This window comes from Manis javanica, chromosome 12 (genome assembly GCF_040802235.1).
Source record: "Manis javanica isolate MJ-LG chromosome 12, MJ_LKY, whole genome shotgun sequence".
Taxonomy (NCBI): Eukaryota; Metazoa; Chordata; class Mammalia; order Pholidota; family Manidae; genus Manis; species Manis javanica.
Window position 1 is genome coordinate 64879856 of NC_133167.1, and position 13620 is coordinate 64893475.

A 13620-nucleotide genomic window follows, 5' to 3' on the forward strand; every position below is an offset into this window, starting at 1 on the left:
AGATTGTATATCAATGATATTTCAATTAAAGAAAGAGATTACATGCAAATGGAAGCAAAAAAGTAAGCTGGGATAGCAATACATATATCAGACAAAACAGACTTTAAAACAAAGACTGTAACAGACAAGGTTATGACATAATGATAAAAGGACCAATCTATCAGAAGGATATAACAATTATAAATATTTATGCACCTAACCCAGAAGCATCTAACTATATAAAACAAATATTAACAGACATAAAGGGAGAAATTGAGAGTACTACAATAATGGTAGGGGACTTTAATGCCCCACTTATATCAATGGATGGATCATCTAGACAGAAAATCAATACAGAAACAGTGGATTTCAATGATACATCAGACCAGATTTACTTAACAGATATATACAGAACATTCATCCCCAAACAGCAGAATATGCATTCTTTTCAAGTGGACATGGACCATTCCTCAGGATAGATAACATGTTAGGCCACGAAAAAAGTCTCAGTAAATTTAACAAGACTGAAATCCTATGAAGCATCTTTTCTGAAAACAATGGTATGAAACTAGAAATTACAAGAAAAAAATTGGAAAAAAACACAAAATATGTGAAGGCTAAATAACATAATACATGGTTCAAAATCTTTGCTTCTCAGCAAGAGCAGTTCTAAGCAAGGAATTGATAGTTACACAGGCTTACTTCAAGAAACAAGAAATACCTCAAAGAATCAATCTAACCTTAAACCTAAAGGAACTAGAAAAAGAAAAATAAACAAAGTCCAAATTTAGTAGAAGGAAGGAAATAATAAAGAATCAAAGTAGAAATAAATAAAATAGAGTCTAGAAAAACAACAGAAGTATTAATGAAAGTAAGACCTGGTACTTTGAAAGGATAAACAAAATTGATACTTTAAGCCAGGCCCATCAAATAAACATAGAGAAGACAAATTAAAAATGAATTAAAAATTAAAAATGAAAGAGAAGTTAAAACAGAAATACAAAGGCTTATAAGAGACTACTATAACAAATTATATGCCAAAAAACTGGACAACCTACAAGAAAAGGATAAATTTCTAGAAACATATGACCTTCCAAGAATGAATCAGTAAGAAAGAGAATATCTGAAAAGACTGATTGCTGGCAATTAAATTAACTTAGTAATCAAAAAACTGCCAACAAACTGAAGTCTAGAACCAGATTGTTTCACTGGTGAATTCTACCAAATATTTAAAGCTGTGTTAATACCTACCCTCAAACTATTCCAAAAAATTAGAGAGAAAGGAATGGTTCCAAGTTCACTCACACTGATTAATCCAGCAAACTGGAATTATGGTCTGTGCTGTTGATATAAATTTAAAAATTTTAAGAACATTAATTTGTATTTCATTTCAAAAGGAAATGTGTAAAATTGATTAAAACTAGGGCAATAGATACTGAATCCCTATTATACACTGATTTGGGAGTAGGACATTGTACATATTTGGGAGTCCTTTACTCATGTGAATAAAATATCAAGCTTATTTCTAAGATAATAACTATTTGACGTGCTTTTGAAATAAATATCTAAGAAAGTAAAATATATGACTACTATCTCTGGGAATAAATTAAAATACATAACCTATCTACCAACTACCCTTGGTAGAGACCACTAGTTGCACTTACCTCAATCCCATGCTCCTTTTTCCAAAATTTTCAAGGCATATGATCCTATGGAACAAAAGCTGTATTTCTTTTTTAAGCAGAAGCATTATAACTAAGTTTTGGCCAAAGAAATGTAAATGAAGGTACAACCTACTCACTCATGGTGCTCCTCCTTGCTGGCCAGAATACCGCTGCAAGGAATGGAGCTTGAGCAGCCATCTTGGAGCATGAACTGGACGCCAAGTACTGAGGCTGGTAGAGCAACAGTAAACTTGAGATACTTACCTCTGGAATTCCTTTAAGTGAGAGGAAAAAATCTTTTTCTTAAGTCACTGGTACTTGTGGTTTTAGTTTTACGTGGATGCACCTAATCTTAACTGATACACAGTTCAACTGTTGGCATATTATTCCTTTATTAGAAATTGTAAATGAGAAATTATTTCAACACCTGAAGACCAAACTACAACAGAAGATTCCATAGGCTCAAGATTTTGAGACATTCTGGAAAGAGTTTTCTGTAAAGTGTATCCTTTCCGTGGCATGGCAACATCATTCTTCTTTAAAAAGGTTACTGGGCAGACATCATTTCCACCATCACCTATATAAACAATTTGGGTATAATTCACTCCCTGCTGTAACTGTTTATCTATAAATTCTACCAAAACTACATTCTTGCAAAGATTTTGGGGGCACCTATTACAAGAATGAGCATGGTAATTTTCCACAGTGAGATGCCCATTGCTATCAAAAGCTGCTGGATTTGTAAACACTTTATCGAATACATCATGGAAATTGGTAGCCTCCAAAACCCAATCAATGAAGACTGAATTTGAATCCGAAATAATGATGCAGTCAAATTTATCTTTTTTCATTTGTATAAAGTGTAAAAGTTCCACCATTCCTGGAGTGAAAGGCATGGATGTCATTGCTCTTTTCATTTCATCTTCCCTTACACCTTTGTCTCCCAAATACTTAAAGACTCTGCCCATAAATTCTGTCCAAAATCCCTTTTCATAAGACTCTTGTAGTTCAATAGGAAGCTTTTTCTCTGGTGCACATTGTATTATCCAGGTGTCACTATTGTCATCTATGATTGTATTGTCGAAGTCAAAAACCAGCAAAATTTTCATGGTTCCAGAAACAGATTTGCATTACCCTGAAAAAAAGATATATTAATCCCTAAACATACTCTGTTTTACATATCTAACTATTACACTTATTTAACAAATATTACTCAGTGTTAGTCTGCTAAAACAAATAAGATAATTAAGTGTTTTAAGATGACTATTAAAGTGCTTTTTCTAAGAACAAAGTTCGTATTTTAGTATTCTAAGCAAATGGAAAACAGAATATCTAAAAAACATACTTACAGTATTGAGTTCCTGTGAGGATGATTATTTGAGTACTCAGAATTAACATATAGAACAATCCAATGATAGATGTAATGAAACAATTATTCTCTTATACCCTAATTTAGAAGTTCTAAAATAAGACAGAAAAAATGTAGACTAATTACTCTGTCTTTAAATCACCAATCAGAAACTTACTATTTTTAAATGTTTACAATAATCCTCATATAGATTCTGTGTACTAACCAAAATTCTGACCAAAACATGAAATCTTGCAGAATTTGAATAATTTTTCAAAAAAAGGTGCTTAGCTTGAAATCAGCAAAGCCAATGTCATAACTAAATGGTTGCTTGATGCTGTACTTGAAATTTTAAACAAATTATTTGAACTGGATGTCAATTCTTATAGACTAGAAGCAACTTTTATTAACAATTTTCATTATTTATATTTTCTTTATGTGGTTTAGCTCTGATGTACCAAGTAATCTATGTGAATAGTCACATTGCTTATGATATGACAATTACTTTAGCCTTTGTTACTGTTAAAAGATAAATAAGGTCATTAATTATAAATCTCAAGAGAAAAGTTAAAAATACACTGGTCAACAGATGGTATGGATGAAAATTATGTCAAAAAGATAATTATACAGACTATCTAGGAAAAACTACAATTAGTGTGTGTAAACAAAAAAAGTGTTTTTAAGTCACAACTAGTTGAATATAACTATATGCCAGGCACTGGACTACGAATTTACCAATCTTATCATCTCTATTAACTGTCATAACCTTGTTAAATAGGAATTATTATCCTTGTCTTAAAGATGTGTAAATTAGAGCATTAGTTAAGTTGGTTAAGCATTAGTTAAGTGGCAGAGCTGGAATCTGCAGTCAGGTCTGCTTGGCTCCAAAGTTCATGCTTTATACCATACTCTAGTGCCTAAGAAATAGAATACTAAAATCTATTAGTTATTTAAAAAATAAAATACTAAGTAGGTTATTCTGGCAAAAATATGTTTAACTGCATAGAAACATTCATTAGTCTAAAAATACACACTAACCATAATACCACATCTGTGATCTACTTTATAAGCATTCTGATGATTTAGCAAGATTTCCTAAATAAAAAAGTGAAGAACACCAATAAGAAAAAGACAAAAATTAAAAGTAGAAAACATGGCAATTAGCCACATGGACTCTACTTTATAACAACATATATCCAGTAGGTGAAATTGAGAATAGAGCTCATGACTTATATAAATATTCAGTGTCTCTCAATTGAGAATATCTGGAGAATAACTAACATAGAGGCATATCTGCTGTTGTGTGAATTTTGACAGTATATAATATTCTGATACTCTGGATCTTTGTATCTTGAAATGTGCAATCCCAGTTAGTCTCTCACTAACTCCCAGATGTTTACGTGCAGAATTCACTTTCTTATAGAAACAATCTAATAAATAGCAGTAAGTCATAGTTGGCAATCACATTAGTATGGCACCCATGCACATTTTAAACATACTTTTCAAATTCTAAATTTACATATAATTTTAAAATATTTTTCAAATGTTAACTCGTTGTTGGTTGAAAACTGCCTCAACCCTGGATTTAATTAACCACAGGTTATTGAAATTCCTTAACTATTAACCTCAAAATAGTAAGATGTCTCATAAGCCTGAAATTAACATAGAGCCATTGCTGACTATTAATTTCTATCTAAAAGTGTATTTTTCTTAATTTCATATTTTTCTATTAGTTTTTTTGTTACTACTCAATATAAACCTTTTAAAAAATACTTACCCAATTTAGTATTTCCAAGGCAATTTATCTTAATCTCAGCAAAGACCTCAGGTAAAACAGTCATGACATTCTTCAGTTTTAAACACCAGCCAGTTTCTGTCCAACATTACTCCTCCTCTGTATACTGGGAACAAAATCTTCTGGTTTGGAGCAAAAGAATGGAGACTTCTCAACTCCTAAAATTAATAAAAGTAAGATTTTTAAAAATTTGTTTTCTAATTATGCTGTTTTCTCTTACATCAGAAAAGCACTTATTGCCAAAGGGAGACATAAAACTGGTTAAACAAGACCCTTAAACACAAAACAGGGAATGTTATACGAATATGTTTTTATCTAGTGGATAAAATCACAAGTGTTAGGCTGACTATGCTGAGGTTTCCAGATTCCATTTTTAATAGATAAATACCATTTTCTGTTCTCAATAAACTTTTAAAAACTTAGTGCTGTACTTGAAATAAAAGTCTCCAAAAATTAAGGATGTACATAAAGACTTAGTTTTAAGAATGTGAATCTATCTTGAAACCGATTTGTTAAAACTATAAAAACAGTTAATAACTATTTTCTCTAAAAGCAAGAGTTGTACATATTTGGTACATCTGCAATATTTTCTAGTCTAACAATGGCTTATATGCATTTTAAATAATGAAAACTAGAAACTACATAAACATACAAGAATTGGGTATTGGTTAATATATATGACAGCAATAAAATGTAGTATTTATTTAGCCAGTAAAAGCTAGTATGTTCAGTTCAAATTAAACAAGCAAGTCAGAAAGGTAGGTAGAGTATAATCCTATTTTTGTTTAAAAAAAATAAATGTCTAGTGTACAGTGGTAGGATCATGGCTGGTTCAACTGCAGTGCATTCTTTTTCTACACTGATTTTGTAATAAAATCTTTCTCCCCAGAATAATTTAAACTCTGTTTCAGATCAAAAGGCATATGCTATGTTCTTATTTTACATCAAAGAAAAAAAGGAGTGGAGGTTATAAAGGTATAAATAACTAACTCTGGATCAACTTGGCTATAAAGTCCATGGGTTTGAGTTAGAACCAGGTGTTGGAAGTCAAATGGTATCTGACTACCAAGTCAAACTGGCAAATTACTAACATCAAATCTTTTTCTTTTTTTAAATTTTGGTATCATTAATGTACAATCACATGAGCAACACTGTGGTTACTAGATTCCCCCCATTATCGAGTCCCTACCACATAACCCATTACAGTCACTGTCCATCAGCGTAGTAAGATGCTATAGAGTCACTACTCTGACATCAAATCTTTTAAGATTCAATACTTTTTGTAACCAATTAAATTAAAATTCGAGAGAACTTTCGTCAGGAGGTAATTCTCCATAGGTGGTTTTGCATGTCTTAAACACAAGGCACTTACTGCCCTTTGGTATGAATTACTGTCTAAAAAAATGTATGTACAGTGAACAGTCTTGGAAGGCATACTTATTTTCTATTATAACAAAGATCTGGGTTCCCTAAGCTCAGAGTTCCTGTCCTGTAATGAAACACAACTCTGTGTGAAGATGACTTCTGGCCCTCTTCACATCATCCTGTGGGATCTGGGGCAAAATTAGTGATATTCTGGCTACTGCTACTGCTGTAAGTAACTTATCTCCAACCTGCAGGTCTGTGTCTTCTACAAAACTGTGGCAGGCTAAGTTGTTAGCATGCAAGTAAGGTAAAATCTGACCCTTCCCAGTTTCTCTTTTTTAAAACAATACTTCCGAACACACCAATGCTATATGTAAAAACTAATTTCTGTCAAATATTTTTATTAATCCTTTCATACTTACCAGCATTATTATGGTGGAACATCTGATAGAAAACCTGAAAAAAAACAGTACAACTACGTGTTAGAATTTTAGTGATTAAAAATCTTACCTCCTTTCATTTTGAATGACTCCAGTTTTGGTGCCTAAATGTGTATGTGTCTAGCCAACTAACTTGTAATGAAATCATACGTATTTCAATGTGCTTAAAAAATGATCCTTTGAAACCAAGCCTGCATCCACTCTTAACAGATTTTTGTGTCCTCAAGAGGTCTTATTGGAAGCACAAATGAATTCAATTTATCATACTGCATTTGCCAAGCAATTTTAAATAGGTGTTAACATGAATGTTTTGGGACAACATCCAAGATTTAACATTTCTTTTTTTTTATAAGTCCCATCTAGCCTGGATCATTCTATATTAACCAAAGCAATTAAAAATAGATTTTCTATTTTTAACCCTGGTTTCTATAGTTACGAGAGGACTTTGTCCTTTAGTTTCTACCTGCGCGGAGCTCTGCGGGACGCACACACAAAGCCTAGGCCCCGCTCTCCCACACCCCTGCCAAGTCCGCCCCAAGGTAGGCACCGGGACCTCGCTGGGGGTCACCCTTCGGGAGGTGCGCGTTGGACGAGAATACGAGCACCACGCCCGGCCGAGCTCCGGAGCTCCTCACCTACCTAGACGAGGCGTCTGAAGCCGTCCTGGCCTCCGGGCCACTCCGCGATCTCAGGTCTCCGGCCCAGTGCCCGCGCCTGCGACACCCTCCTCTCACGCCCTGCTGCAGCCTTCCGCGCAGGCGCAACCACTATTCTCCAGCCCTAAGGCGGACTGGGGCGCGTTCTTCGTTCCTTGGAGACGGCTTCCGTCACTTCCTGCGGCGTTGCTAAGCAACTTCGCAGCTTGGCAAACACAGCGCCTGCCGTAGTCGGCCGCGCCCCGCGTCGGAGTTGCCTTTCTAAATCTCGAGAGCGCCGTGGTCGCCTCGTCAGAGATGTTGGTGCGGTACGGAAGGCGCTGTGGACAGGCAAAGGAAAGCAGGGGTGAGCCGGACTGGCCCATCCGGGCACAGGGATTGTTTCTGGCCCCCAGAGAGTAGAGAGACGATTTGGTTACCTTCTCACAGGGGTTCCACCAAGACGAAAGCAGGCCGTGGGCATTTTGGGCTCTGTGTATATGAGACAGTTTAGCCCTGAGGTGAATGGGTGGGTGCAAAAAGTTCCCAGAAATAGGGATGTAGAAAAGATAAGAAGTCAGAGACTCCCAGATGACGTAGCTGCATTCTCAAGCTGCAGTTGCAGTTCCAAAAGTCTGATATTTGCTGAATTCTGTTACACTTAAGCTTTGCTATTTAAGTGAATTGAAATATCTTTTGGAAATATCAGTGACTTCATATGAGTCTTGGCTTTGCTGTAAACCTACTGATTGCTCTTCTGAAAGTCTCTGAAGGAAATGTCTGAATTTTCTCCTCTCTAAAGTGAAGGTAAGATCTCACCCCAAGGCAAATGCTTTGATAGACTGTGAAAAATGATGCTGCTTAAGGTATTGTAATTAAGATGACCCTGTTGTAAAATTTTGATTTGGGGTTTGAAGTAGCCTAAGTGGGACATATAAAGAGCTTTATCTGTTCGATTGATTTTAGCTTAATCTGTCATGGTGACAACTAGAACCTTGGGAATTTGGACTGTCTTAATGTTATTACCTGAGCTTCTGTAGCAATGGAGCCCCTTGTGCCAGATGCAGAGTAACGGCCAGCCATTCTCCCAGCAGTGGACACTAATAGGTATTTGTGCAGTGAAGGACTTATGAAGTAGTAGCAGAGAGTCATGACATGTAAGAAAGAGACAGTACCCATGTGGCATGTGTATTGAAAGAATACAATTACTCTCACATTCACTTTTCTATATATGCAGTACTGCACTAAAAGACTTAAATTTACCTGTTAGGCTTTAAATGATATTTCATGGCCATTGGTCCAAAAGTTTCCATCTGAGCCTCACTGCTAAATTATAATCTCCTTTTGGAAGAGAGTAAAGTAGGAGAGGGGTTCAGATATGTGGATGGCTATAGGTAAAACACTTACCTAAAGATTTAATTGTGTGACATCAGCCAGAAGAGTGGAATAGGGTCTCCAAAACTCCTCTCCTCTATTAAAAAAAAAAACACTGGAAAAATTTGTCAAATTCATCTTTTTGAGAACTCAGGAAATTAACCACCTAGTTGCAACAATTGGGAATGTTTATCAAGAAAAACAGTTGAATCTTGGTAATGGCAGTGAGTTTTTTGGGAATTTTAATTGGCTGTAGTCCCATACTTTTCTCCAAGTCCCATAGACGTCTAGAAAATCACTTAGCAGCCTGTGGAGGTTGGCAGAACAGGGTTGGTCCCCATTCAAAGCCTTTTCCTAGGTAACTCTTATTTGACCTCTCTGGCAGTTTTTAAAACATCAAGTTGCCTGAGGCAATGATAACAGTTGGGCAAAAACAACAAGCTGATCCCAAAATTTAAAAGGAATATTTGGGAAGTATGATGGCCATAAAGGGCTTTGAAATGCACCCTACATATATCTGGGAATGCAGAAGGCCATATGCATGCCTAAGGCCTGAGAATGCCTGACGCTTTCACTTCTGGCTGACTTTGAGGCTCTGTGTAAGAAAGAAGCAAAGGTTAAGACAGAGTTGTAAACTGCCTGCCTGAACATTGAAGTCATGCTCCACCACTCAGAGAGATTTCTTCAGCAGAGGCTCAGAGACTTTTTAAAGGAATTTAAAATTAAATTTAAGGAACTTAGATTTAAATGTAAGGAAACTGTAGCTAAGTAGTTTAAAGAAACTGTCCAATCCTTAGCTGACTAAGCTAACCAAGCTGAGATTCCAGCAGCCACGTACAATAAAGAGTAAAGACTTTACAGATCAAGTTCAGGAAAATCACTAAACAAACAGCAACGGCAATAACAATAAACTTTGGCTGTGAGGGGAATCTGAATTTCAGAATTGCCATATATTTAAAATGTACAGTTTTCAACAAAAATAACAAGGCATGCAAAGAAAGTATTGCCTAACAATGGAAAAAAGTCCTAGAGGAAGCCAAAATGTTAGACTTACTAAACAATTTATTTTTGTAGATTTACACTATTGTAAATATGTTTAGAGGACTAGAAAAAAAGTCAAAGAAACTATAGGAAAGTATTAAGAATGCTGTCTTAACAGATAGAGCATATCAGTAAAGAGATAAAAATTGGAAAAATGAACTAAATAGAAATTTAGGATTTGAAAAACACAACACTTTAAATGAAAAATTTGCTAGATAGGCTCAATAGCAGATTTGAACTTACAGAAGAATCATGAACTTGAAGATATTTTGGAGAGATTATCCAGTCTGTGGAATAGAAAGAAAAAGAAAATAAAAATAAGCAGATCATCAAAGAAATGTAGGACACCAGCAAGTATACCAATATACATATAATTTGAGTCGAGAGGGAGGAGGTGAGAAAGGGATAGAAGAAAATATTTGAAGAAATAATGGCCAAAAACTCCCTGGATTTAGTGATAAACATTAATCTATACATTCAAGAAGGTCACTGATTCTCTAGTAGGGTAAACTCAAAAAGATGCAGAACCAGACACATAATGATCAAAATGTCAATAGTCAAAGACAGAGAAATCATCACATACAAGTGAGCCTCAATAAGATTAATAGCTTATTTCTCATAAAATACTATGGGAGGAGAGGCTCAAGATGGTGGCCTGAGTGGGCGGCAGAAATCTCCTACTAAAACCATATATATATTTTTGAAAATACAACAAATGCAACTATGCCTAAAAGAGAGACCAGAAGATACAGTACAACAGCTAGGCTACATCTACAACTGCAAGAACTCAGCATCTCAGGAAAAGGGTAAGATATGAAGCATGACCTGGCAGAACCTGAGCACTTCCCCCCACCCCAGCTCACTGGTGGGAGGAAAAGAGTCAGAGTGGGAGGGAGTTGAAGCAGAGGGCTGCTAAATAATCCAGCCCTAGTAATCTGCACTGGGAGCACAGACACACATTGCATGGTGTACTGGATATTAGAGAAATGGAAAAGTAAAATCCAAGACAGACACTGTGAGCGGGTTCCCACAGCCAGCTCCCCTGGGACCAAAGAAAAGGAGTATCTTTTTAAAAATCTTAAAGGGACATGGGCTTAACAGTTGGACAAAATCGTTCCAGTACACTCAGCCCAGCAGGCTGGGAATCCTAAGGAACTTCAGGTGCCCCAACCTCCTGGGGGGTAACCCAGCCCCAAAGTCCCTCATGGAGATAAGCAGCCTGCCATTCATTCCCCCCTGGCCAGAGCTACAACCAAACTGGCTGACCCGCCACAGCTGCGGAACAGCCAGAGAGCAGCCCCACCCACAGCAACCACACGGTCTCCTCCCAGTGTGCAGCTAACTGGGACAGACCCAGAGGCTGCCACTGGCACATAGCTGCTCACCACAGACAGAGGAAGTGAGAGCAAGGTTCAGAAGGCATGAAGGGGGGCTGTTCTAGCAGGAGAACACACACTACGCATCTGCCACTCCCCACAGGGCCCTGGGCTAGCCTAAGGGCTGCCCCATGCACAGTAGCTCAGGGGATTAACCCAGAGACTGATCCCTGCTTGCGGGTAACTGACACACTCAGTGGAGAAGGGAAAGGTGACCAGCAAGCAGAAAGGGACTTTGTTCTCTTAGCTGACACATGCACCGCCTGCCCGCAACCACCTCTGTCACCATGAAAATGCAGAAGAATCTGGTCCACTCAAGAATCACTCAAACAACCCCAGTGAGAAGGCCGATGAGATAGATATAACCAATCTTCCTGAAAAAGAATTCAAATAAAGGTCATAACCATGCTGATGGACCTGCAGAGAAATATGCAAGAGCTAAGGGATAAAGTCCGGAGGGAAATAACAGAAATGAAACAATCTCTGGAAGGACTTAAGAGCAGACTGGATGAGGTGCAAGAGGCTGTCAATGGAATGGAAATCAGAGAATAGGAATACAAGGAAGCTGAGACAGAGAGAGATAAAAGGATCTCCAGGAATGAAAGAATATTAAGAGAACTGTGTGACCAAGCCAAATGGAACTATATTCTCATTATAGGGGTACCTGAACAAGAAGAGAGAGAGAAAGGGATAGAAAGTGTCTTTGAAGAAATAATTGCTGAAAACTTCTCCAAACTGGGGGAGGAAATAGTCTCTCAGATCATGGAAGCCCACAGATCTCTCAACACAAGGTACCCAAGGAGGATAACAACAAGACACATAATAATTAAAATGGCAAAGATCAAAGACAAGGACAGAGTATTAAAGGCAGCCAGAGAGAGAAAAAGATCACCTATAGAGGAAAACCCATCAGGCTATCATCAGACTTCTCAACAGAAACTTTACAGGCCAGAAGAGAATAGCATGATATATTTAATGCAATGAAACAGAAGGGCCTTGAATCAAGAATACAATATACAGCACAATTATCATTGAAATTTGAAGGAGGGATTAAACAATTCCCAGAGAAGCAAAAGTTGAGGGATTTGCCTCCCACAAACCACCTCTACAGGATATTTTAAAGGGACTGCTCTAGATGGAAGCACTCCTACAGCTAAATAGATGTCACCAGAGAAAATAAAATCATGGCAAAGAAAGAAAACCAACCAAAACAAACTAAAGTCAAAAAATAAAATCAGATCACACAGGGACTCCTAACATACCAGAGGTCAGCAGGTATCAAAGAAAGTGTCCCCAGAGGTGGAGCCAGGATGGCGGCGTGAGTAGAGCAGTGGAAATCTCCTCCCCAAAACACATAGAGCTATGAAAATATAACAAAGAAAAATCTTCCTAAAATAGAGACCACAGGACACAGGACAATATCCAGACCACATCCACACCTGCAAGAACCCAGCACCTTGCAAAGGGGGTAAGATACAAGCCCCGGCCCGGCGGGACCGGAGCGCCCCTCCCCCTGGCTCCCAGCGGGTGGAAAGAAACCGGAGCAGTTTTTTCTTTGGCGAGTGCTTTTTGGAAGCCTTAAAGGGACAGGGACCCTGTTGCTAGGGAGGCAGGGTGACGGGACCGGTGAGCGGGAGCCTGGGACCAGCGCCTGAGGACAAAGATTATCCCCCGTTTTTCCCTGTGGGACCGGTGGGCGGGTGCCTGAGACCGGCACTTGAGGACAGAGGAAATTGCGCGTTTTTACCCTTTTTTTTTCTCTTTTTGGCGAGCGCTTTTCGGAAGCCTTAAAGGGACAGGGACCCTGGTGCTAGGGAGGCAGAGCAGCAGGACCGGTGAGCGGGTGCCTGGGACTGGCGCCTGAGGACAAAGAATATCGCGCGTTTTTCCCTCTGGGACTGGTGGGTGGGTGCCTGAGACCGGCACCTGAGGACGGAGGAAATCACGCGTTTTTCCCCTTTTTTTTTTTTTTATGGCGAGTGCTTTTTGGAAGCCTTAAAGGGACAGGGAACCCAGTGCTACGGAAGCAGGGCGGTGGGACTGGTGATCGGGTGCCTGGGACCGGCGCCTGAGGACAAAGAATATCGTGCATTTTTCCCTGCGGTACCGGTGGGCAGGTGCTTTTTGGAAGCCTTGAAGGGACAGGGACCCTGGTGCTAGGGAGACAGGGCAGCAGGACTAGTGAGCGGGTGCCTGGGACCGGCGCCTGAGGACAAAAAAAAAAAAAAAATCGCGTTTTTTCCTTTTTTTTTTTTTTTCTGTTCCCTATCTCATTGTTGCTGTTGTTGTTTTGGTTTGGAGAGTGCTTTTTGGAAGTCTTAAAGGGGCAGGACAGGTCACATAGACCAGAGGCAGGGAATCTGGGGATCTCTGGGCACTCTAACCCCCTGGGCAGCAGGGAGCACAGAGGCCCCTTACGGAGATAAATAGCCTCCTGGCCACTACCCCTACAACGGGGCTCCACCATTTTGGAGGAGCAGCCCCAGCCAGGCCAAGCCCACAGCAACAGCGGAGATAAACCCCATAGCAACCGGGCAGGAAGCAGAAGCCCTGTCTGCACACAGCTGCTCAGTGCAAGCCACTAGAGGTCGCTATTCTCCCAG

General features: G+C 38.7%; 2 protein-coding genes across 7 annotated transcripts in view; one reads left to right on the forward strand and one right to left on the reverse strand.

Annotated features, from left to right (window-relative positions):
• Window positions 1-2018: 2018 nt before the first annotated feature.
• Window positions 2019-7367, reverse strand: PHOSPHO2 (phosphatase, orphan 2). The gene is made up of 4 exons (XM_017680026.3): window positions 7231-7367; window positions 6574-6607; window positions 4769-4944; window positions 2019-2778 (listed from the first exon to the last, which is right to left on the reverse strand). Exon 4 carries the CDS (start codon window positions 2750-2752, stop codon window positions 2027-2029), a length of 726 nt encoding a protein of 241 aa, XP_017535515.1. The 5' UTR covers window positions 2753-2778; window positions 4769-4944; window positions 6574-6607; window positions 7231-7367; the 3' UTR covers window positions 2019-2026.
• Window positions 7368-7449: 82 nt separating this feature from the next.
• CFAP210 (cilia and flagella associated protein 210) overlaps window positions 7450-13620 on the forward strand; it is a 120675-nt gene continuing 114504 nt past the window's right edge. Inside the window, exons 1-2 of one of the 6 annotated variants that reach the window (XM_036995044.2) lie at window positions 7470-7593; window positions 7936-8033. Coding sequence is in view for 5 of the 6 variants with exons in the window: in XM_036995042.2 (XP_036850937.1) it covers window positions 7545-7593 (49 nt within the window). In the remaining variant the exon portion in view is untranslated. Of the gene's footprint in view, window positions 7594-7935; window positions 8034-13620 lie in introns of all 6 variants that reach the window. The other 5 variants (XM_036995042.2, XM_073218724.1, XM_073218723.1 and 2 more) reach the window with 5 other exon arrangements.